Source organism: Sabethes cyaneus, chromosome 2 (assembly GCF_943734655.1).
Source record: "Sabethes cyaneus chromosome 2, idSabCyanKW18_F2, whole genome shotgun sequence".
NCBI classification, from domain to species: Eukaryota; Metazoa; Arthropoda; class Insecta; order Diptera; family Culicidae; genus Sabethes; species Sabethes cyaneus.
Genome location: NC_071354.1, coordinates 109499192 through 109522722, shown reverse-complemented (window position 1 = coordinate 109522722; position 23531 = coordinate 109499192). Strand labels below are relative to the sequence as shown.

Sequence of the window (23531 nt, the reverse complement as noted above, 5' to 3'; positions counted from 1 at the left end):
ATGGCGAGATCGCAGAAGGAGGCGGAACGGAAATTAACCTAGGAGCGCCCATGGAAGATAGTAATGTCCTAACACCTGATCTCCAAGAAGTCAAACGAGAAATCAGGCTGCTGAAGACCAATAAAGCCGCTGGGAAGGACTGCCTACCAGCAGAGCTTTATAAACATGGCGGAGAAACGCTAGCAAAGGCTCTACGCTAGCAAAGCTACCAGAGGAATGGATGGATGGAGTGGTTTGTCCCATCTACAAAAAGGGTGATCGGCTAGACTGCTGCAACTATCGTGGTATTACGCTGGTAAACGCCGCCTACAAGGTACTCTCCCAGATCCTGTTTCGTCGGCTGTCACCGATAGCACAAGGTTTGGTAGGGAATTATCAGGCGGGTTTCATGGGGGCTCGCGCAACTACGGACCAAATTTTTACTACCCGACAGATCTTGCAGAAATGTCCGGAGTACAACGTGCCCACGCATCACATCTTTATTGATTTCAAAGCAGCATACGATACAGTCGATCGAGACAAGCTATGGCAGATAATGCACGAATACGGTTTTCCGGACAAACTGACGCGACTGATCAGAGCTACATTGGATCGAGTGATGTGTTTCGTACGCATCTCTGGGACACTCTCGAGTCCATTTGAGACGCGACAAGGGCTGAGACAAGGTGACGGTCTATCCTGCATGCTGTTCAACATCACTCTTAAGGGGGTGATCCGACGAGCGGGCATCGAAACGAGAGTAGCCAACATCTAGGCTTTGCAGAGGGCCTCCGCGACGGCGGGGGCAATCTACGCCACCATACTGAAAGCGGCGTCTAGGAGAATTGGGCTAAAAATAAATGCGTCGAAGACCAAATACATGAAAGGAAGAGGCTCAAAGAAAACAAACGCGCGCCTCCCACGGACGGTAACCGTTGACGGCGACGAACTAGAAGTGGTAGAAGAGTGTATTTGGGATCGCTGGTATCGTGTATTTGGGATCGCTGGTGACCGCGGACAACAACACTAGTAAGGAGATCCAGCGGCGCATCCAAGCGGGAAATCGGGCCTACTTTGCCCTTCGTAAAACGGTACGATCAGGAAGCATACGCCGCCGCACGAAGCTAACAATGTACAAAACCATTATTAGACCGGTAGTTCTTTATGGACTTGAAGCCGTGACGCTGCTTACGGAGGACATACGCGCCCTTGCCGTGTTTGAGCGGAAAGTGCTGCGGACGATATTTGGCGGAGTACAAACTGAAAACGGAGAGTGGCGGAGGCGTATGAATCACGAGCTACAGGCACTGCTTGGGGAGACTCCCATCGTACATCTAGCGAAAGTTAGCAGGCTACGGTGGGCCGAACACGTCGTAAGGATGCCGGACGACAGTGCGACGAAAATAGTCTTCTTCAACAACCCCACCGGCACCAGGAACAGGGGGGCCCAACGTGCACGATGGCTCGACCAGGTCGAAAGCGATTTGCGACTTCTGAGACGACTAGGAAATCGGCGACGAGTGGCCCAAGACCGAGTTGAATGGAGACGAGTGCTTGAAACAGCACGAGCCACCCCGGCTCTATGCTGCTGCTGAAGAAGAAGAAGACAAAATGCAAACACTCAAAGTAAACGTAGGATACGTCAATTATGGGATATCTCCTTTACATGGTTGGATAAGCTGCTTTAAATGCATGATCCAAATTGTATATTGACTAGATTTTAGAGGTTGGACAAAATCTGGAGGATACGGCAATAGTAATGACGGAAATACAGCTCGAAAATCTTTTGCCAATCCTGGTATTAGTTCTAAAATCACGGGTATAGACATGACATTAATCAGAGAAATTCAGAGAGGTTGAGAAATTCTCTCATAGCAAGCTTTTGAACACATTATTCCAGAAAAATTCAAAACTTATTGTTTGTATACCACAAAATTTTATATCAGGGTATACTCATCATTTAATAGACCCACTGCAACGCAAAGACTTTGGATTCGCGGTCATAAATGAATCTAGGCAACTATATTGCTGATAGGACGAATGACAAAAGCACAAAAATAACTTTTTTTTTGTTTAATTATAGTCACTTTAACTGCTCGAGTCTTTCGTGACTACTGCGGGGTTGGGAATTGAACCGAGGTCCTCGGCGTGAGAGGCGTGAATGCCAACCACTACACCGGGACTGACCCCCACAAAAATAAGGTTATGGCCTTATAATAAAAATAGTGATAAAAATACAAGAGAATATTTTACAGGCAAAAATGAGGGTGAAAATACAAATCGTGATAAAATTATTCGTCTTCTTATTTCTCCGGATAAAGTTTATAGCTTCTTCGAAACGGAAAAATGTAATTAGAAGAACTTTCCTGAGAACGAAATGTGAAGCGAGTGATCCTGCCGAAAAAGAAGAAGACCAAGAAGAAGAAGAAGATGGAGATAAAGAAGATTAAGAAAATTAATAAGGGGAAAAGTTTTGATTTTTGATTAATAATAACTTATATATAATTTTGTGTTGTTTATTAAAGTTCATACTTGCTTTGTATTATATTGTATTTTATAAAACAAAAATGTTTTATCCTATCAAAATTCAAATGCAATAAATTTTCCGATGTTGAAAATTCTCTCTAACACAAAAAATATAAGTTCTAATGCAAAATAAACCTGAAATTCGAGCTCAGCATATTATCCTTGATTAAAAGAGATTTTTTGTTTGGCCAGCATTTGTATGGAGTCTCTTCACTGTGCACCGTCCCGAGCAGCGCCAACTGGCTTCCATCAATAGTGTTATGTCGGCAACTAATACCTAGACAAAAGAAGAAGTATACCACAATAGATCAAAATAATGGTCGCAGTGGTCAAATCTTCCGACAAAAAAAAGCGCCGACTGGCAACGTCAAACGGCTCTGAAGGTTTTATGGTCTACCCGGATCACACCAGGCCGCCATCGTCGACTACTACAAAACCCTGTGCGCAGGTAGGTGGAAACCCTCCCTGAACAGTGTTGCCTGAACAAGAGTAATGTGCAATTCGAACGAACAGTAAATAATAAAGCTAAAGTTAACTTACATTGAAAGTTGTGCACTCGAAAATTTGTCTTTGCTAGTATAGCGCCATAATTCCGTTTAGTGGCCGTACGAACTATAAAATCGCATTCGATAGGTTAACCCTAAACGGTAGAATAAATTCACACACCGAAGTTACGTTTTGCCTTTCTACTATATAAATATATAATATGTTGTGGCTTTCGGGTTGATGTTTCTCGGTGAAAATTCAAATTTATAACTTTTTTAAACTACGTTTCGGCTTACTGTTTTTACTCAGCCATCATCAGATTAAACAATATTTATAGTCAATTAGGAAACACTAAACTTTTGTTGTCCGCTGTTTCTTCTATGACGACGCTGTTCGCGTCGTGTGCGGTTCTCTTCGGAAGAGAACCGGAAGAGAATCTCTATCTTTCTCTCTCTCTGTGTGTGTGTGTGTGTGTGTGTGTGTGTGTGTGTGTGTGTGGGTGTGTGTGTGTGTGTGTGTGTGTGTGTGTGTGTGTGTGTATGTGTGTGTGTGTGTGTGTGTGTGTGTGTGTGTGTGTGTGTGTGAGTGTGAGTGTGTGTGTGTGTGTGTGTGTGTGTGTGTGTGTGTGAGTGTGAGTGTGTGTGTGTGTGTGTGTGTGTGTGAGTGTGAGTGTGTGTGTGTGTGTGTGTGTGTGTGTGTGTGTGTGTGTGTGTGTGAGTGTGAGTGTGTGTGTGTGTGTATGTGTGTGTGTGTGTGTGTGTGTGTGTGTGTGTGTGTGTGTGTGTGTGTGTGTGTGTGTGTGTGTGTGTGTGTGTGTGTGTGCGTATGTCACGCTTTTCAATCTCACTCACTTTTCTCGGAAATGGCTGAACCGATTTTGATGATCTTAGTATCAAATGAAAGTTCTAGTTGCCTTATAGGTCGCAATTGAATTTCACATTGATCAGACCTTTAGTTCAAAAGTTATGTATAAAAATATGAAAAATAAGAGACTTTATTTTCTTAGCGGCCCCTCAACCGATTTGAACAAAATTGATTGCAAATGAGGAGACCTTTTAAAAGCTATAACCTCTAATTTTCATGATGAATGGTCTGGCGATTTAAAAGTTACATAAAGAAATGTAAAAAACCCTAATTAATCCACTTAGCGGTGTGACATGGCCTTTCTACTGCATTGAAAACATATTTTTGTAACATATCTGCATTAATTTAATGACAAACATCCTAGAATTCATTATTATTTGAAACTACCCAGGTAACCAATAAGCATTAAAATAAGCAGTAAATCAGTCGTTTATTAGCATCCCTGGCGTTTTATACTGCAGGTTGTTGTTTATCAGCTTTTTGACTGCATAACTGTTGTAAATTGGCATTTAAGGCAACTTAAATGCTTATTGGCTTGCTTTTAAATTGCATTGGAAATGCTTATTGGTTACCTTGGTACCGTTTACATCTTTCAAATGAAACCAAGTTATTGAAAATCGGAAGATATTCAAACTTAGACATTTAAGCACCGTATGTTAAACTACTCAAAATGTGTAAAACCAAAATATATTAATCAAGGGTCGATTGTATGTATGTGTGCGATGTGTCTATGTATGTGTGCATGTATGTGTGTACAATTATGCAATTTGCATGGAAATACAAGATAAGAGAGAAACATTTCATTTGTCATTTTCATCACTAGCTGTAATTCACGATCGGACTAGAAAGCAGGAAAGTGGTTGATTTGGGCATATACATAGGTATATTGGTGTATAGAACTGAAAATGCTAATAAATGGATTTTCCCATATAAATTTATACAAATTTCAAACAAATTTTGCATATGGATCATTCCACGTCAAGTGACCGAGAAAAAGTACAAACTTGTAATCGACCTTTTCGGATTTTCACCAAACTCGGCCAGATTGTTCGTTTTGGCTCAAGAAGCAATAATCCCAAACTCTGCTTAGAAGCTCAAAAACAAACTTTTGTTATATTATATACTGTTTATGTGTTGCCACAACAGCGCAATATTGCTTTAGATTAAACTAGACTAATTTTGCTTTTTTTGTTATTTGCTTATTGCTAGGAAGTTTCATTTTGTTTACAGTTTTACATGAGAAATTGGGAATTGTTTGTTTAAAAATGCTATATCTCGAGAACGGGACAGAACACCTCGTGGTTTTGAGTGATTCTTATATAAAAAAGTCTGAGGAGCACGATGGTGTTGAAATTTTTGAGATCAAATTGTACTCATTGAGAGAAAAATACAAATTTAGTTTTCAGATCAAAAATAAACATATTTGGCAGCGCTGCCGCAAAAAAATAATATTTTTGTCGGATTCCTCAGATGATTTCTCATGAAAATGTAGAAAAGAGTTTTTTCTAAATTGAATATTTACGAAGATATAAGCAAAAGAAAATAAACGAATTTGACGAAAATGATGCTTTTTTAATAAAAGAGGGGGGGGGGTTCCTAAGGGAAGTCAAGGGAAAGTCCAATCGGCACCAAACCTGGGATTTTTGCTTCTTGACCCAAAACGAACAATCTGGCCGAGTTTGGTGAAAATCCGAGAAGGTTGATTACAGGTGACTCGGACACTTGACGTGGAATGACCCATATATCGGATCGCTCGTGTCATCAAAACCAGGTTTCATTTTCGGTTTTTCATTTAGACTACAGCACCTCAACGAAACAGTATTCGAAAAAGTAGTGTAAGAAGCGATTGTAGAGTTTATTATTATCTACAATATTGTTGAAGAAAGTATTGCTTTATCTTTTGTATTTATAGCGCTATGGGGCTGCTACCCCGTTGGTAGCAATAAAGAGCGCTCATTTGGCTACCAACGGGGTAGTCGCCTCATAACGCCGTAAATACAAAAGATAAAGCTATATTTTCTTCAACAATATTGTCGATAATAATAAACGCTACAATTGCCCCTTACACTACTTTTTCGAATTCTGTTTCGTTGATGCGCTGCACTCTGATGAGCATCTACTGAAACAAACCGAAAATGAAGCCAGATCAAAACAGACTAGCATTGGAAAAACCATTATTTTGGCGCTACTCTTGTACTGTTTCTTTGATCTCATCTCGTTTTCTTAACTCTCTAACGGACAACATCGTAAAAACGATGCGATCAAACAAATGACTATTTTTTCATGAATGTATTCAAAAGAAGCTCCAGTCTTGATTTTCATGCAAAATCAATTATCAAAAGGAGCGCCAACTAAAAAAAGTCCAATTTCTCTTTCTAATATTCCATATCTAATGCTCTAACCAGTTATTTTTGCAATTCAGATATATTACAAAATTGAAATCAAGCAAGTATATAAATCATAGAAAATTTTTGAGGTCAATCATTTTGTTGTAGATGCCATTATTCATCGAAAGTAAAAAAAAATATTCACGCTATATTTTTTTTCAAAATTTTCCTCAATTCCTTTTAAAAGATGATAATTCTGATGCATAATCATAATGTTGTGACATTAATATCAACATTTCAAGAAATCGGTTCTGAACACATTTGTCAATTCAAATTCAAATCAAAACAAAATTCGTATGTGGCTTTGAAGCCTTACTCGTTAAACGGTTAATTTATAACTTTCTACGTATATTAATTCAAGTCTGCAAAAATTATTGATTGATTTTACATATATTTCCAGAAATTACTTAACTATAATAAAACTAAATAAGGTGTTAATAAAGTTAATTAAATGACCCTTACAAATATTTGCGCACGCTAGGAGAGAAAATATTGCACGCAGTACGTTCTTATGAATTTACTATTAATTAAGGATTTTGAAGAATGACGAACAGATATTTAAAAATATAGTTAACTCAATTATAAATGTTCCTGAGAAATAAAAAATAATTATCGTTGCAGTAGAAAGGCCAGGTCACACCGCTAGGTGAATTAATTCGAGTTTTTAAATTTAAAGATCGACAGGTTTCCTTTACCGTTTCCGTACGAAAGCCTGATTTCGTGGTAACCTTAGGTCCGTTGTCGGCCGTGCGAGTCGTTCCCTGAAGAGTCGTCAGAAAATTAGTCGAGCACGCAAACGACCGGTGGTCTCCTAACACTGGGAGTGGCGCTAAAGCCATCATGTTGAAATAAAATTCTTCTCCCAACCTCGTCACGGTTTCAATTGGTACACCCTCTATTACTGGTACATCTACCCTATTACTTTTGTTTTATCCTCAGATAGTGCTTCGATTCAAATGGGTACCTAAATATGCCCGAGTTCTATCTGATCTAAGCTTTACATGCAAAAGTTGATGTATTAGAATAATGAAAGAATGCTCTGTAATATTATTTACCTGTATGTATACGCTTATGAATGTTTAGTGTGGATCGCTGCGAGAATCGTTTTAAGCAAGTTGAACATTCGAAGGGTCTTTCTCCTGAAAAACAATAAAATTATATATTATAATTGTGATAATCCTTGCTACTTTCTGGATTAGTGTCAGCCTGTATGACTTTTGTTTAAAGGCCAAGTGTTTTCCATTGAGCTTTTATATTATGTGAGTTATATGTAGGGGAGAGTAGTCAACAGTGAGACAACAGGAACAGTGAGACATCGGGAATAGCTTCGCCATAAAACGTACAAGATCCATGATATTTTCCTGCAAAGTAAAGTTTGTGAATCTATATCACATAATACAGTTTGAGAAAAATTTATTAATTTTTAAGTATATTTTTCAACAAAAGTCGTTTTTGGGGGGGTCAAAGTAAATTTTATTGCGAACATTTTCAGGTGATTTTTAACGGCAAATCGCATAACTAATCCAAATTAAAGTTACTACATGGCATCTCATAGGAATGAGAGATAAAAAAAAAAATATAAGACCATCGAATTGTTTGCTAACACCACTATTTCACTATTTCTTATAAAACATTCCTATTGGGAACAGTGAGACAAACAGATGTGGGTAATTTCCAAAAAAAATTTTTGAGTTGAATTGTAAACCAATCCATATAAATTGATTGTAAATGAGTTCTGAAGTGTAAGTTGAAGGTCAGATAACCAGGATTTGACCTTTATATGAATATAAATGTAGATGTGAGAAAAATCGGAATTTTCAATACTGCACAACAATAATGTATCCTTTATGCACAAAATAAACAGTACGACTTCTAAATTATTCTTTGTTACCAAAAAATATGGTTTAAGTTTAATTCTAATATGTGTCTCAGTATTCAATACTCGTTGTCTCACTCTTCCCACCTACTGGGGAACAGTGAGCCAAAAAGACACCTTCACATTTGCGTTTGTAACTATTTTATCTTTTAACCAAACGGGCTGAAACATTTTTTTTAGACAACTAGAAGGATATACCTTTCAAATGGATTGAAGACCTCGTTGGTAACTATCACCAAAAAATTTTTAAAATTTTTGGAAAAAAAGTGTCTCACTGTAGACGTCTCTCCCCTATATATATTATGCAGTTTTCAAAAGCAGTAGATTATGAAGACGATATGGGATTATAGACATGAAGTAACATTTTGAAGTTGGCTAGTGATACGGGAACGGTGAGTAAAGTCAACAAATGACTATCTATTAGTAGGGTTCAGTACGTACTTGTCAACTAAAAAGATAAAAAACCTTTGTCGCAAATTGATAGAAATTTAATGCAATATAGCTATTAATGCTTTAGCATATAACTGTGATGTGTGCGCAATTATGTTCACATTTACTTATTCTAGAAATTAAACAGCTGTTAATACAGTATCACAGAACATTTACACTCCTTTTTATCAAGGAGATAAAAAGAATTTCTGATATGAAAATATAAATCAGTTTTCATTCGCTAGCAGAACATTCAAAACAAGCAAAGCCATGGTTATAAACGTCCTGTTGAGAAGTTGAGCCTTCTTTATCGACAGACTTCGCAGCCGGCAGTTAGAGTACAGGACAATTGCGGGTTAGGGCAACGATCCTACTGACTCTATAGCCGTACCTACCAGCGATTAGAACATACGACGAAGCAGAACATTCATCGTGTTGTTAATTCTATTCTAAACAAACTGAGGTCATCATTTACACTATAACAACTGTGCGAGGCAGAGGCGCCAAAAAAGCTTCTAGCATATTGAGTGAAAATCTACACTAAATGAATGGATTATTGAAGATAACTAGTTTTTGAGTTACAACCATTTAGTTGTTATTTGTTATTTATTTATAAAAATTCATTCAACATAATATTGTCTTGATGAACACTAATATAGACTAACTAAGAGTTACATATTATTACACTTATACACAAAACTACACTTAAACAGCGCACAGCTATCGTCTCTACAAGAGGAGTAGTCTTTTAAAAGTGTTTATGGTGATGTCAAAATCGAACAGCTCGTACACGGTGTTGAACTGAGCTGCCATGTATCTTATTGGACTGAACTGACCGTAGTTAACTCTCCGAGCGTCAAGATGAAGGAAATTCCTAGTACGAAGAGCCCTTTCCGGAGCATATACATTCAGCTGTTCCAGGATAGGCGGACAGTCACTATGCCCGATCAGGAGCTTAGCAACAAACACAACTTGAGTTGTCGTACGCCTCTTCTGGAGGGTTTTAAGTCCTAGCAATTTGCACCGTGTGTCATATGGAGACATGTCCAGCGGGTTGCTTCACGGTAGCATCCGAAAAGCATAACGGACGAACTTTTTTTGTACTGCTTCAATCCTCGCAATCCAGCTAGCTTGAAACGGGCACCAGACTATTGAGCAGGTCTCGAGTAATGATCGTACCAATGCGCAGTACAGCGAACGAAGACAAAACGGATCGCGGAACTCGTTAGCTATTTTAAAGATGAAACCGAGTTGCCTGTTAGCTTTTGAGATGATCTCTTCAAAGTGCAAACGAAAGGTGAGAGCACAGTCAAGATTCACTCCCAGTTCGAGTTCAGTTTGCGGTAAAACGAGATAACACTGCATTTGGGTACACTAATGGTTGACAAGTTATTCGTACACCACGCCTCAAATAGGTCAACCAGCTGCTGCAATCTCAAACAGTCAAGTGTGGTTTTTATTGGCAGGTATATCTTAACATCGTCTGCATAAAGCAGACGACATCCAGCAGGCAGCAGTATAGAGAGCTCGTTGATGAATAGTGTGAAAAACAAAGGGCCCAAGTTGCTTTCTAGTGGAACCCCTGATAGATTACAAAACAGTTCCGATTCTACCGGACCGATTATGACGCATAAAGTACGGTCAGTGAGATAAGACTTCATCCATGAAAGCGACAGAAATTCCAAGTTTCTCCATCCGATTCAAGGATTACCTACGAATGGCCGAAACACAAATGGCCGAAATAACGAATGGTATAATATATCAAATGGCCGAATCACGAATGGCTGAATCACAAAAGGCCGAATCACGAATGGCCGAATCACAAATGGCCGAAACACGAATGGCCGAATGTCATATTCGACCGAAAATATTCATAGCCTTCAACTTGCGCTAACGTTAAGTACATGCTGTCCTTACTCGCTGCCGCTCGTTCGGACTTAACTAAGGGATAGTCCCTAATAGACAGTAAACCTAGGAAAATGCATGCACCTAAATAGTAGTGGTTTCTGCGGGGGGGGGGGGGGGCTGCCGACGGCCGGTCACCGGCGCACACTCACGGCCTACACGTCCAGCGGGTTGCTTCACGGTAGCATCCGAAAAGCATAACGGACGAACTTTTTTTGTACTGATTCAATCCTCGCAATCCAGCTAGCTTGAAACGGGCACCAGACTATTGAGCAGGTCTCGAGTAATGATCGTACCAATGCGCAGTACAGCGAACGAAGACAAAACGGATCGCGGAACTCGTTAGCTATTTTAAAGATAAAACCGAGTTGCCTGTTAGCTTTTGAGATGATCTCTTCAAAGTGCAAACGAAAGGTGAGAGCACAGTCAAGATTCACTCCCAGTTCAAGTTCAGTTTGCGGTAAAACGAGATAACACTGCATTTGGGTACACTAATGGTTGACAAGTTATTCGTACACCACGCCTCAAATAGGTCAACCAGCTGCTGCAATCTCAAACAGTCAAGTGTGGTTTTTATTGGCAGGTATATCTTAACATCGTCTGCATAAAGCAGACGACATCCAGCAGGCAGCAGTATAGAGAGCTCGTTGATGAATAGTGTGAAAAACAAAGGGCCCAAGTTGCTTTCTAGTGGAACCCCTGATAGATTACAAAACAGTTCCGATTCTACCGGACCGATTATGACGCATAAAGTACGGTCAGTGAGATAAGACTTCATCCATGAAAGCGACAGAAATTCCAAGTTTCTCCATCCGATTCAAGGATTACCTACGAATGGCCGAAACACAAATGGCCGAATCACGAATGGCCGAAACACAAAAGGCCGAAATAACGAATGGTATAATATATCAAATGGCCGAATCACGAATGGCTGAATCACAAAAGGCCGAATCACGAATGGCCGAATCACAAATGGCCGAAACACGAATGGCCGAATGTCATATTCGACCGAAAATATTCATAGCCTTCAACTTGCGCTAACGTTAAGTACATGCTGTCCATACTCGCTGCTGCTCGTTCGGACTTAACTAAGGGATAGTCCCTAATAGACAGTAAACCTAGGAAAATGCATGCACCTAAATAGTAGTGGTTTCTGCGGGGGGAAGGGGCTGCCGACGGCCGGTCACCGGCGCACACTCACGGCCTACACGTCTTGCCCTGAATCATCTACGAAACATTTGCTACTAACACGGTAAATACGTCTCGCACCTTATAATGAAGATGTATTTATAATCAAGAAATATGAGGTAAAAACCAGTATAAAAATAATCTTTCGTAGATATATGCTTATATTATAATTGTAATCTTATTCTTATTGTCATGGATTTTCACAAAGAAGTAAATGCAGTAAACTACAAGTTTATTACCCTATTACTAAAGCGGCCGAAACATTTCATTCAATATTCCGCCGTATCCATCTTTGTTGACCGAACATAGCAAAGCCAACAGTTGTGTCCATTGTTGTTGAACACGGTTTGCTTTCCGCACGGTAGTTGGTAGTTGTCCTGTGAAAAATGAGTGCATCCGGCGATTCATCCGATGTTGCTGGTTTCAACAACGAAGAAAGTGCACCTGTCGTTAAAATTGTGTTGTCGCAGAGAGGAAAACCGATGCTTTCCATTGATACTATTCAACAAAAACAAGCAGAAGCGGAATGCTTCTTATACATTTTTCATTTCACACAAAATATAATAAAACAATTAAATATACGTGAACTAAGACAACATTACTCGACCAACACCGACATTTTCATGGCGGTAGAGCGGCTGCAGATTTGTTGATAAAGTACTTTTATTTGATGTTTTTATAATGTAATAAAAATTCTAGGCTTTGTCTTTTCTGCCGCAAAATCGGATACAGGAGGCGTACGACCCGATGAAAGGGACGATGCCTGAAGAATTGGAGAATTTCCTTACATATTTTCGGAATCGCGGAACTCGTTAGCTATTTTAAAGATAAAACCGAGTTGCCTGTTAGCTTTTGAGATGATCTCTTCAAAGTGCAAACGAAAGGTGAGAGCACAGTCAAGATTCACTCCCAGTTCAAGTTCAGTTTGCGGTAAAACGAGATAACACTGCATTTGGGTACACTAATGGTTGACAAGTTATTCGTACACCACGCCTCAAATAGGTCAACCAGCTGCTGCAATCTCAAACAGTCAAGTGTGGTTTTTATTGGCAGGTATATCTTAACATCGTCTGCATAAAGCAGACGACATCCAGCAGGCAGCAGTATAGAGAGCTCGTTGATGAATAGTGTGAAAAACAAAGGGCCCAAGTTGCTTTCTAGTGGAACCCCTGATAGATTACAAAACAGTTCCGATTCTACCGGACCGATTATGACGCATAAAGTACGGTCAGTGAGATAAGACTTCATCCATGAAAGCGACAGAAATTCCAAGTTTCTCCATCCGATTCAAGGATTACCTACGAATGGCCGAAACACAAATGGCCGAATCACGAATGGCCGAAACACAAAAGGCCGAAATAACGAATGGTATAATATATCAAATGACCGAATCACGAATGGCTGAATCACAAAAGGCCGAATCACGAATGGCCGAATCACAAATGGCCGAAACACGAATGGCCGAATGTCATATTCGACCGAAAATATTCATAGCCTTCAACTTGCGCTAACGTTAAGTACATGCTGTCCATACTCGCTGCTGCTCGTTCGGACTTAACTAAGGGATAGTCCCTAATAGACAGTAAACCTAGGAAAATGCATGCACCTAAATAGTAGTGGTTTCTGCGGGGGGGGGGGGGGGCTGCCGACGGCCGGTCACCGGCGCACACTCACGGCCTACACGTCTTGCCCTGAATCATCTACGAAACATTTGCTACTAACACGGTAAATACGTCTCGCACCTTATAATGAAGATGTATTTATAATCAAGAAATATGAGGTAAAAACCAGTATAAAAATAATCTTTCGTAGATATATGCTTATATTATAATTGTAATCTTATTCTTATTGTCATGGATTTTCACAAAGAAGTAAATGCAGTAAACTACAAGTTTATTACCCTATTACTAAAGCGGCCGAAACATTTCATTCAATATTCCGCCGTATCCATCTTTGTTGACCGAACATAGCAAAGCCAACAGTTGTGTCCATTGTTGTTGAACACGGTTTGCTTTCCGCACGGTAGTTGGTAGTTGTCCTGTGAAAAATGAGTGCATCCGGCGATTCATCCGATGTTGCTGGTTTCAACAACGAAGAAAGTGCACCTGTCGTTAAAATTGTGTTGTCGCAGAGAGGAAAACCGATGCTTTCCATTGATACTATTCAACAAAAACAAGCAGAAGCGGAATGCTTCTTATGCATTTTTCATTTCACACAAAATATAATAAAACAATTAAATATACGTGAACTAAAACAACATTACTCGACCAACACCGACATTTTCATGGCGGTAGAGCGGCTGCAGATTTGTTGATAAAGTACTTTTATTTGATGTTTTTATAATGTAATAATAATTCTAGGCTTTGTCTTTTCTGCCGCAAAATCGGATACAGGAGGCGTACGACCCGATGAAAGGGACGATGCCTGAAGAATTGGAGAATTTCCTTACATATTTTCGGAATACTTACATAGGTGGGAGGAACCGGAACAACAGGCCATTGTTTCACCCCACTCTGTGATCAAATTTTAAGCCTGTCATTGACAAGCCACCGCGGACCACAAACAGCTTGGAAGCATGGCATCAACGATGGACAACCATTGTTGGTTCCCATCACCTGTCAATGACCAGGATCATCATAGAGCTGCGGGTGGACCAAAAGGCGATAGAGGGGAACTTCCTTAGAATTCTTCAGGGGGATGTTCCGAATTCGCACCGAGAAATAGAAGAAAAAACTACAGGGTATACAGCCCTAAGGGTTGTACGAAAGGGTGACGTAGGACTGTGTCATATAATACTCATTATATTGATAACATGTTTTAATCGATGAAGTATAACTTTATGTCTGATCATTAAATCAAAGACTAATGTAAACTGCATTTCTGGCATATGCATATTTGAGTATTTGTGAGTATCATTGTTTGGGTGTTTATTTGTAAAAGAAGAGCTAAATATTCTGATTTAATTCTTCATTGAATCAATGGTGGTTTTGAAAAAAAACCGTTTGAAATTGTTTGGTGGCCCTGAAAAGAACTATGTTTGAGCTGATAGCACTTCTTAAAAATCAGTACTATAATTACTGTTGCCAATATATAGATGGATGTCGCTATTCGGTCCTTTAGACTCTAGGATGATGGTTGTCCGCTAATACAGGAGTGATAGGAAATACCAAATCACTGTAAAGTAGAAATGGATTAGTTTTATCAAAATACTGACCGTCCGTCACTGCGATCGTGCGATAAATGAGCAGGCGGCGTACCAAGTGCACCATTTTATATAGTCACTGGCACTGCCGCTGCTACTTGTAAGCTAGTGTAGGTGGTGAGGGAAACCAGATCGACTGCTGCTGCTGCTGCTCAAATGATTATCTGACGCTGAATGAGCAAGCATTTCCCATGTTAACATGGTATAACGCAAAATGGAACGTTAAATATTTTAGAAATTGTAGAAAAATCTTTCCATTCTTCAATTACTATAGTTCTTATAAGAACTGTTTAAGACCACAACGGCCTACTGCTGAATTTGCTGCCCGTCAGTCGATCCGTTTCCATTTGCCTTCAGTGTTGGTTTGCGAAAATAACCGCCAAAATGCCATTGGGTGCTTCGAATTGTCATCGAAGATGACATTAGATGCCGCAAAGGTCCTTGGATTTGCCTCCAATAGCCGCCAAAATGCTATCGTTATTACCTCCCGATTGTTATCGGTGTTGGCTCCGATCGCTGGTGTTGCCGCCAAATGCCGTTGCTTTCGCCACCAATAGCCGTCGATGGTAAATACTGACCGTCCGTCAGTGCGATTGTGCGATGAATGAGCAGACGGCGAACCAAGAGTACCATTTTATAGTCACTGGCACTGCCGCTGCTGCTTGTAAGCTAGTGTAGGTGGTGGGGGAAACCAGATCAATTGCTGCTGCTGCTCGAATGATTATCCGACGCTGAATGAGCAAGCATTTTCCATGGTATAACGCAAAATGGAACGTTAACCATTTAGAAAGTGTAGAAAAATCTTTCCATTCTTCAATTTCTATAGTTCTTATAAGAACTGTTTAAAACCCCAACGGCCTACTGCTAAATTTGCTGCCCGTCAGTCGATCTGTTTCCATTTGCTGTTGGTTTGCAAAAATAACCGCCAAAATGCCATTGGGTGCCTCGAATTGTTATCGAAGATGACATTAGATGCCGCAAAGGTCCTTGGATTTTCCTCCAATAGCCGCCAAAATGCTATCGTTGTTACCTCCCGATTGCTATCGGTGTTGGCTCCGATCGCTGGTGTTGCCGCCAAATGCCGTTGCTTTCGCCACCAATAGCCGTTGATGGTAAATACTGACCGTCCGTCAGTGCGATTGTGCGATGAATGAGCAGACGGCGAACCAAGAGTACCATTTTATAGTCACTGGCACTGCCGCTGCTGCTCGTAAGCTAGTGTAGGTGGTGGAGGAAACCATATCGGCTGCTGCTGCTTAAATGATTGTCCGACACTGATTGAGCAAGCTATCGAACAATTTCGCATGTCTGCGATGGGGATAATGCAAAATGTAATGTTAAGTACATCCACGATCAACACGATCGAAGGCAGCCTTTAAGTCTGTATATATTACATCTACTTGCGCATTTTCCTCCATGATGTTTAAGCAGAACGAAACAAACTGCGTTTTTTTTTCATGTTGGGTATTTTTATCACTGCGACCATTTGTTTGATCTATTGTGATATATCCCCCGTTTTATTATAGCTATGTTGTCAAGATGACGTACCACTATCAGAAGTGATCGTCATTGTTTGACTAATAGCATTTGTCCAGCCCGGTGATGCACTTCGGATGAAGTGCACTACTGCGCTGGGAGTTGTTCTCCAAATATCAGAGGGTTCTAACAGCCCTCTTTCAAAGAACCTTAATCTTTTATTGAGAATTGCCGGACATCGGCATAACAGGTGTTCCGAGTCTTCTTTTTCTATGCCACAGAAGCGACATATATCATCTTGAAGTTTTCCCATTAGCTTCAGATGATATCGGCTCGGACAATGTCCTGTTATAAGACCAGTATAAATGCTAAGATCTTTCTTCGAAAGCTCCAGGATTTTGCGAGTCATTGAAACGTTTGGAGAGATAAACCGTTTCGACTGCCTAGCAATGAAAGTGTTATTCCAATTTGATTCCACTTTCGCACATTCCCATGCTTTTAGCTCCATTTTTAAAGCAGAGGCAGATAAACCACAGAAGGGCTCAGGTCCTACAAATTGATGAGATGATCCGAGTCTTGCAAGCGCATCAGCTCTTTCATTTCCATCGATTCCACAGTGACCTGGGACCCAATACAGGTTGACTTGATTACGACAAGACAATTTTTGGAGTAATTGAATACATTCCCAGACAAGTTTTGATGTTCATGTCGCCGACTTTAGAGCGTTTAGAGCTGCTTGGCTGTCTGACATGATGCATATATTTGAATGTCTATAGTTCCTGCGCAAGCACACAGTCGTACATTCTATAATTGCTTGTATTTCAGCTTGGAATACAGTTGGCCATCTGCCCATAGAAATTGACATGTCTATTCCTGGGCCAGTCACTCCTGCTCCAACTTGATTGTCCATTTTTGAACCGTCTGTATAGAAAACTGTCGAGCCTGGACGAAGATCGGGACCACCATCTTCCCAATAATCACGTCTAGGCTCAAATACCCGAAATATTCGATTAAAGTTGTATTTTTTCTCCATCCAATCTTCATTATTATTTACAATAGGATTAATACTAATAGTTTTTAGAATACTGAGATGACCTGTTAGATCACCTTCAAAGAGGTTCATTGATCTTTTGATTTTTAGAGCACTCTTTTCAGCTTCTAATTGTATAAACTGATGCAATGGAAGTATATAGAGTAAAGCATCCAATGCCTTCGATGGTGTACTTCTCATTGCACCTGTTATTGAAAGAGTGGCTAGCCTTTGAAGTCTTTCCAGCTTTTTTTGGGTAGCTTTTTCTTTCGTTTTTGGCCACCAGACCAACGAGGCATAGGTAATCCTGGGTCTGACAATTGCCGAATAGATCCAATAAATCATCTTCGGTTTCAGTCCCCATTGCTTACCAAAAGTTCTTTTACATATCCATAGAGCATTTGTAGCTTTGTTTACTGCTTGCTCTAGATGTGTGTTCCAATTGAGTTTTCTGTCAAGAAATACTCCAAGATATTTGACAGTGTCTGAAAGTTTTAAAAGTGTTCCTTTCAATCTGATGTTGTTTAATGTAAATTGTTTTCTTCTCGTAAATGGTATGATAGTAGTTTTATTGGCATTTATGCTGAGGCCCTGCCTATCACACCATGATGAAATCAAATTTAAAGCCATTTGCATTCGGTCAGCGATAATAGAATCAAATTTTCCTCGAACAATTATGACTATATCATCTGCGAAGCCAATTATTTCAAAGCCTAGCGCTGTCAACTTTTGAAGAAGATCATCAACTATTAAAGACCACAATAAAGGTGATATTACGCCTCCTTGTGGGCACCCTTTTACTGCTCTAACGCTTACAGATGAGCTTCCAAGGTTTGCTGATATCTCCCTTTTTGATAACATTTCGCTAATCCAGTGGATAATGGATATATCGAAACCACGTTTCGTCATAGCCGTAATCATTGAATTATGAGATGAATTATCAAATGCGCCTTCTATGTCTAGGAAGGCAGCTAGTGAAATTTCCTTCGCTTCAAATGACTTTTCTATTTTTTTTACAACAGTTTGTACTGCTGTTATCGAAGATTTGCCTTCTTGATATGCGAATTGATATTTGCTCAACGGATCTTGAGCTATATATGATGACTTTATATGCTCATCAATTATTTTTTCCATTGTTTTTAAGACAACAGAGGATAAACTTATCGGCCTGAAGGATTTAGGTGAAGTTTTATCCTTCTTATTAGCCTTCGGAATGAACGTGACCCGTACTTGTCGCCATACTGCTGGTATATGGCCTAGTATCAGGCTTGATTGAAAAAGGTTTGTTAGAATAGGTGTTAAAAACGCCTTGCCCTTCTGCAGTAGTACAGGAAGAATTCCATCCCTACCCGGCGATTTGAAGGGTTCAAAAGTGTCAATCGCCCATTCAACCTTGCTTCTCGTAAAAAATTTTTTGGCCAAAGTACAAGCATCATTCCTGTTTCTATCTAACCCAGTCATTTCATTCGCTATTTCGTGAATGTCGGTCCTGGTTTCAAGATTTACAGTTCTCAATGCCGGTGCACTTTGGTCTCCGCATGTATTAATGATTGAACAGGGAAAATGTGTTCTCATCATTAATTCTAATGTTTCCTTAGTTGAGTTAGTAAAAGAGCCGTCCTCTTTTTTCAATGTACCTAACACATTAGAATGATCTTTAGCGAGGATTTTCTGCAATCTAGCGGTTGCTGGAGTATTTTCAATGTTTTCACATGTGTGCCTCCAGTGAATCCTCTTTGATCTTCGTATTTCCCTATTATAGGCAGTGAGAGTTTGTTTATACTCCTCCCACTGTTGTGTTCGTTTAGCCCGGTTAAATAATTTCCGAGTTTTCTTCCTAAATTTCTCCAAAGTTTTGTTCCACCAAGGTACATCTCTGCGTTAGATTAGTGGCAACCGATCTTCTAGGGAAAAATCCATGCTGGTCAACGGATAAGTACTGTGAACTGTACATAAAAAGTGCGTCGTGGACTATGATTTCCAACACTTTCGAGCAGGTACTAAGTAAGGTAATACCCCGATAGTTTTCCACGTTCCTCTTATCTCCTTTTTTGTGCACGGGAAACGTGATGGTTTTTTCTATGATTCAGGAAATACATTCTGCCGCAGAGAAGTTTCGAATAACATCGCCAGTGGGCGAGCAATAGCAGCAGCACATTTCTTCAGAACACAAGAAGGAATTCCGTCTGATCCAGCAACGAGCGAATATTTGAGCTTTTTGATCGCGGTTTCAACGAGTTGATCATTTATATGGAATATATTCAAGTTGATCGCATCACTTGGAGTATCTCTGATTGCAGAGGCAGTCTGCTTCCGGCGCTAGTGATATCGACGATTTAATGTAATGTATTTAATGTTTTCTACTTTACTGTGAGGAAAAATTCCAAATTTGTACATTAAACTACCCATGCTTTCATAGTTGGCTAACTACCAAAATGAATCATCTATGATTAAGCTCCTCAGAAACTTGCAAAACTCGAAATTGTGATAAAGTCATCGAGGTTCACGATGTATTAACAACACAGTTTAATATGTGGCAATACGAAGTTTGTCGGGCCAGCTAGTGAAATATAAAATAAGCTAGCGCCAAATCTTATTGAAATTTCTCTCACCTTCGAGAGCTTATAAAGTAACCGATGTATTGGGCAAAGTGGGTCGTACTGTGCGCGAAGAAGACAAATTCTATGCTTAAGGCGGAACCGAAAGTGGCTAACGTTGTTGTGTTAGTGCGACAAACACTGTACTGTACATCTCATGTGTTCGTTAAAAACCTAAACGTTTATTTGAATATTGCATTAGTATTGGTAATATATGTCAAATAGCGGAGCTTGCAAACATAAACAGCTGATCCGCAGCCAACCGCACTGACTACAAACATCCCGAAAAAGGGTTTGTTTTCTTTATAAGGCATTCCGATTCAATCAAAATTAACAGCAGCAACTGAATAATGCGTAGGATCACTAGGATGTTTAATTAATCCGCTTGCATCGGATTACGTTTTTGATTCCTGCGTTTGCGTTTTGTTTGTTTACTTCACTCTAAGCTCATCGATGCGGCGAAAGTTGAAAGCTCTTTAAAAGCTCATTGATGTGACGAAAGTTTGATACTGTGTTGCTGCTTTTTCGGAAATCGCTAGTTCAACGAAATATGTGCATAACCAAATATCTATTAACTAATTCCAAATTATACATTGGTCGCTTTTATGAACACGTAATGATCGATATGTTCAGTTAAATTTATTTTCCATTAGCAATTATGTTTTGCTGAGCGTTTATTGATACATAGCAGATCGATAAATTGAATTACAAGTTTTAGGAAATTATAACAGCGCTGGAAGCACTGATTACGTGGCGAAAGCGTGCTCTGCCAATACAGATGCATTTTTAAGGCGCAAAACAATACATGCTTCGAATGGTAGCCATTTATCCAGTCATCTTTGAGCCACTTTCGGTTTCCCCTTAATATACCTACATAAACAAATTAATCGCTTTATAAACGTCATTTTTGGAGTACAGCACGTGCAAAACACACGGTGGTCAACACTGAATGTAACACAATGTTGCTGTTAAGTAACACAGAAGTTGTAATGTAACGAAGTAATCAAAATTTGACGTAACATTTAAATAAAAAACCCGAATTAATCCACCTAGCGGCGTGACCTAGCCTTTCTACTGCCACAATAATCATTATTTAATTTCTCAGGAACATCTATGATTAACTTGATTATATTTTTAAATATCCGTTCCGTATTCCTCAAAATCCTTATTTGCCAGTAAAATTCACAACGTATTGCGTAGAATAATTATATTTTCTTTCCTTTCCTTATAAGCGTCATTTATGTTATTTGATGAACACCTTATTTAGTTTTATAATCGGTCGGCCTTAACTTTCGGGTTTCAGAGCCACATACGAACCTTGTTTTGAACTGACAGTATGAAATATGTGTTCATAGCAGATTTTTTGATATTTTTTTGAGTGGTTTTAACCCAAAGGGTAGATTTTTTTGATATTTTGATATTAATACCATGCGTTCAAAAGTTAGCATCTTTGAAAATCAAGAGTTCAGGAAAATTATTATTATACTTCGCTTTTGAAGAAAAAGGATATCTACAACAAAATGATTAATCTCAAAATTTTACTATTAGTTTGCTTGGCTTCAATTTTGCAGTATATCTGAATTAGAAAAAATAACTGAATAGAGCATTAGATATGAAAAAGAGAAATTGAACTTTTTCTTAGCTGGCGCTCCTTCAGATAATTATTTTTGCATGAAAATCAAAACTTAAGCTTCTTTTGAATGTACTTTCATGTAAAGGTAGTCATTAACTTGATCACATCGTTTTTACAATGTTAGAGGGTTAGGAAAACAAGATGAGGTCGAAAAATAGTGCAAAAACTGCGCCATAAACATGCTTGAGAATGAGAAATATGATCGATATGATTTCCAGTGCTTGTCATTTTAGATTTATTTATTAAAACATGATACATGACATAAGACATCTGTCCTTTAAAATGTCACTAACGAAAACAAATCTTGCAAAATTTGTATGAAATTTGTATAAATTTATATGGAAAAATCAACTCACTAGTATTTTGATCCTATACACCACTATATGTACTTATATACTTAAATTAACTGCTTTTCTCCGCTTTTTGCTTTTCTTGTACAATTGTGAGTAACAGCAAGTGAAGAAAATGACAATTGAAATCTAAAATCAAAGAAAAGAAAAAACTTTTCGATTGAATCCCACTATTTAATATTTATTTACGACAGATACGTAGTTCGCCTACGACGTGCAGGCTTCATCAGTGTCTTATTTCAAAGCGTAAGCGTGGAATTTAGTCGGTAAAAGTTTTTTTCTTTTCTTTTATTTCAGAGTTCGTGTTCCACTAAGAGGCTTCAAAACTTCAGACTATTGACATGTTTCTCACTTTTCTTGAATTTCATTGCAAATTGTCATCACATACACATACATACATACATACATACATACATACATCGCACACATACATCGCACACATTGAATACAATCAACATTTGATTGATAAGTTTTGATTTCACACGTTTTAACGGTTTAATATACGGTGCTTAAGTTTTAAAGTTTGAATAACTTTTGAATGAACCGTCCGATTTTAATTAACTCGGTTTCGTTTGATAGATCTCAGCAGTAATTTTCAAATAATAATAAAATGTGTGATGTTTTTCATTGAATTAATTCTTAAATGTTACAAAAATAGGTTTTAAATACTATTTTTTCACATTTCTTTATGTAACTTTCAAACTACAAGTCCAATCGTCATGAAATTTGGAAGTTAAGGGTTTGTAAGGCTCCTCTTTCATATGCAATTAATTTTGTTCAAATCGGTTAAGGGATCTATGAGATAATTAAGTCCCATATTTTTCGTATTTTTATACATAACTTTTGAACTAAAAGTCCGATCAGTATGAAATTCAATAGCTTGGCTATTTCACGGAAGCTTTCACGGGGATTTCACGGAGCTTTCACGGAAACTTGGCTGACTGAAAGGAAAAGTGACAACTGTATATCTGTTCCGGGATATTCTATGATTCGCAACGATCGCAGTTACAGACGTGGAGGGGGTATAATCGTGTACTTTCGCTCTTATTTACACTGCACCAAATTGTTTTCTACTGAACTCACATGTGATGCGGAAGATAAAACGGAATGTTTGGCCCTTGATGTTAAAGTGAACAACGGAAAGATATTACTGTTAGTGACTTACAACCCGCCTGAGAATGATTGCTCTCGATTCATCGCTGATAAGTTGTGTATGTTTTCAGACTCTTACGAGAATGTTGTTTTAATTGGTGATCTTAATACTGATCTGTTGCGGTCGAGCAGAAGGCAGGAAAATCTAACATCGGTATTTCAATCATTTTCTATGACAAGTACAGGCGAAGAACCTACTTTTTTCCACGACTCTGGCTGCTCGCAGCTGGACTTGCTTGTCACGAACGACTGCTCGAAAATTCTTCGTTTCAGCCAGGTTGGCTTCTCCGGGCTTTCACAGCACGATTTGATATTTGCTTCCTTGGACTTCGTGGTTACCAGAGAAGAGCAGAAAATCACTTTCAGAGACTATGTGAACTTTGACGCGCAAGCCGTGTCCAATGCAGTTCTGTCGGTTCCATGGAATGAATTTTACGTTTTGACAGAAGTT

At 39.0% G+C, this 23531-nt stretch overlaps 1 protein-coding gene across 2 annotated transcripts in view; it reads right to left on the bottom strand.

Moving 5' to 3' along the window:
- The window catches only part of LOC128734052 (zinc finger protein OZF-like), a 164667-nt gene that overhangs the window by 15146 nt on the left and 125990 nt on the right, over positions 1-23531 (bottom strand). For both annotated transcript variants that reach the window (XM_053828033.1, XM_053828034.1), the window contains one exon: positions 7298-7381. In XM_053828033.1, coding sequence (XP_053684008.1) covers positions 7298-7381 — 84 coding nt within the window. The remainder of the gene's footprint in view (positions 1-7297; positions 7382-23531) is intronic.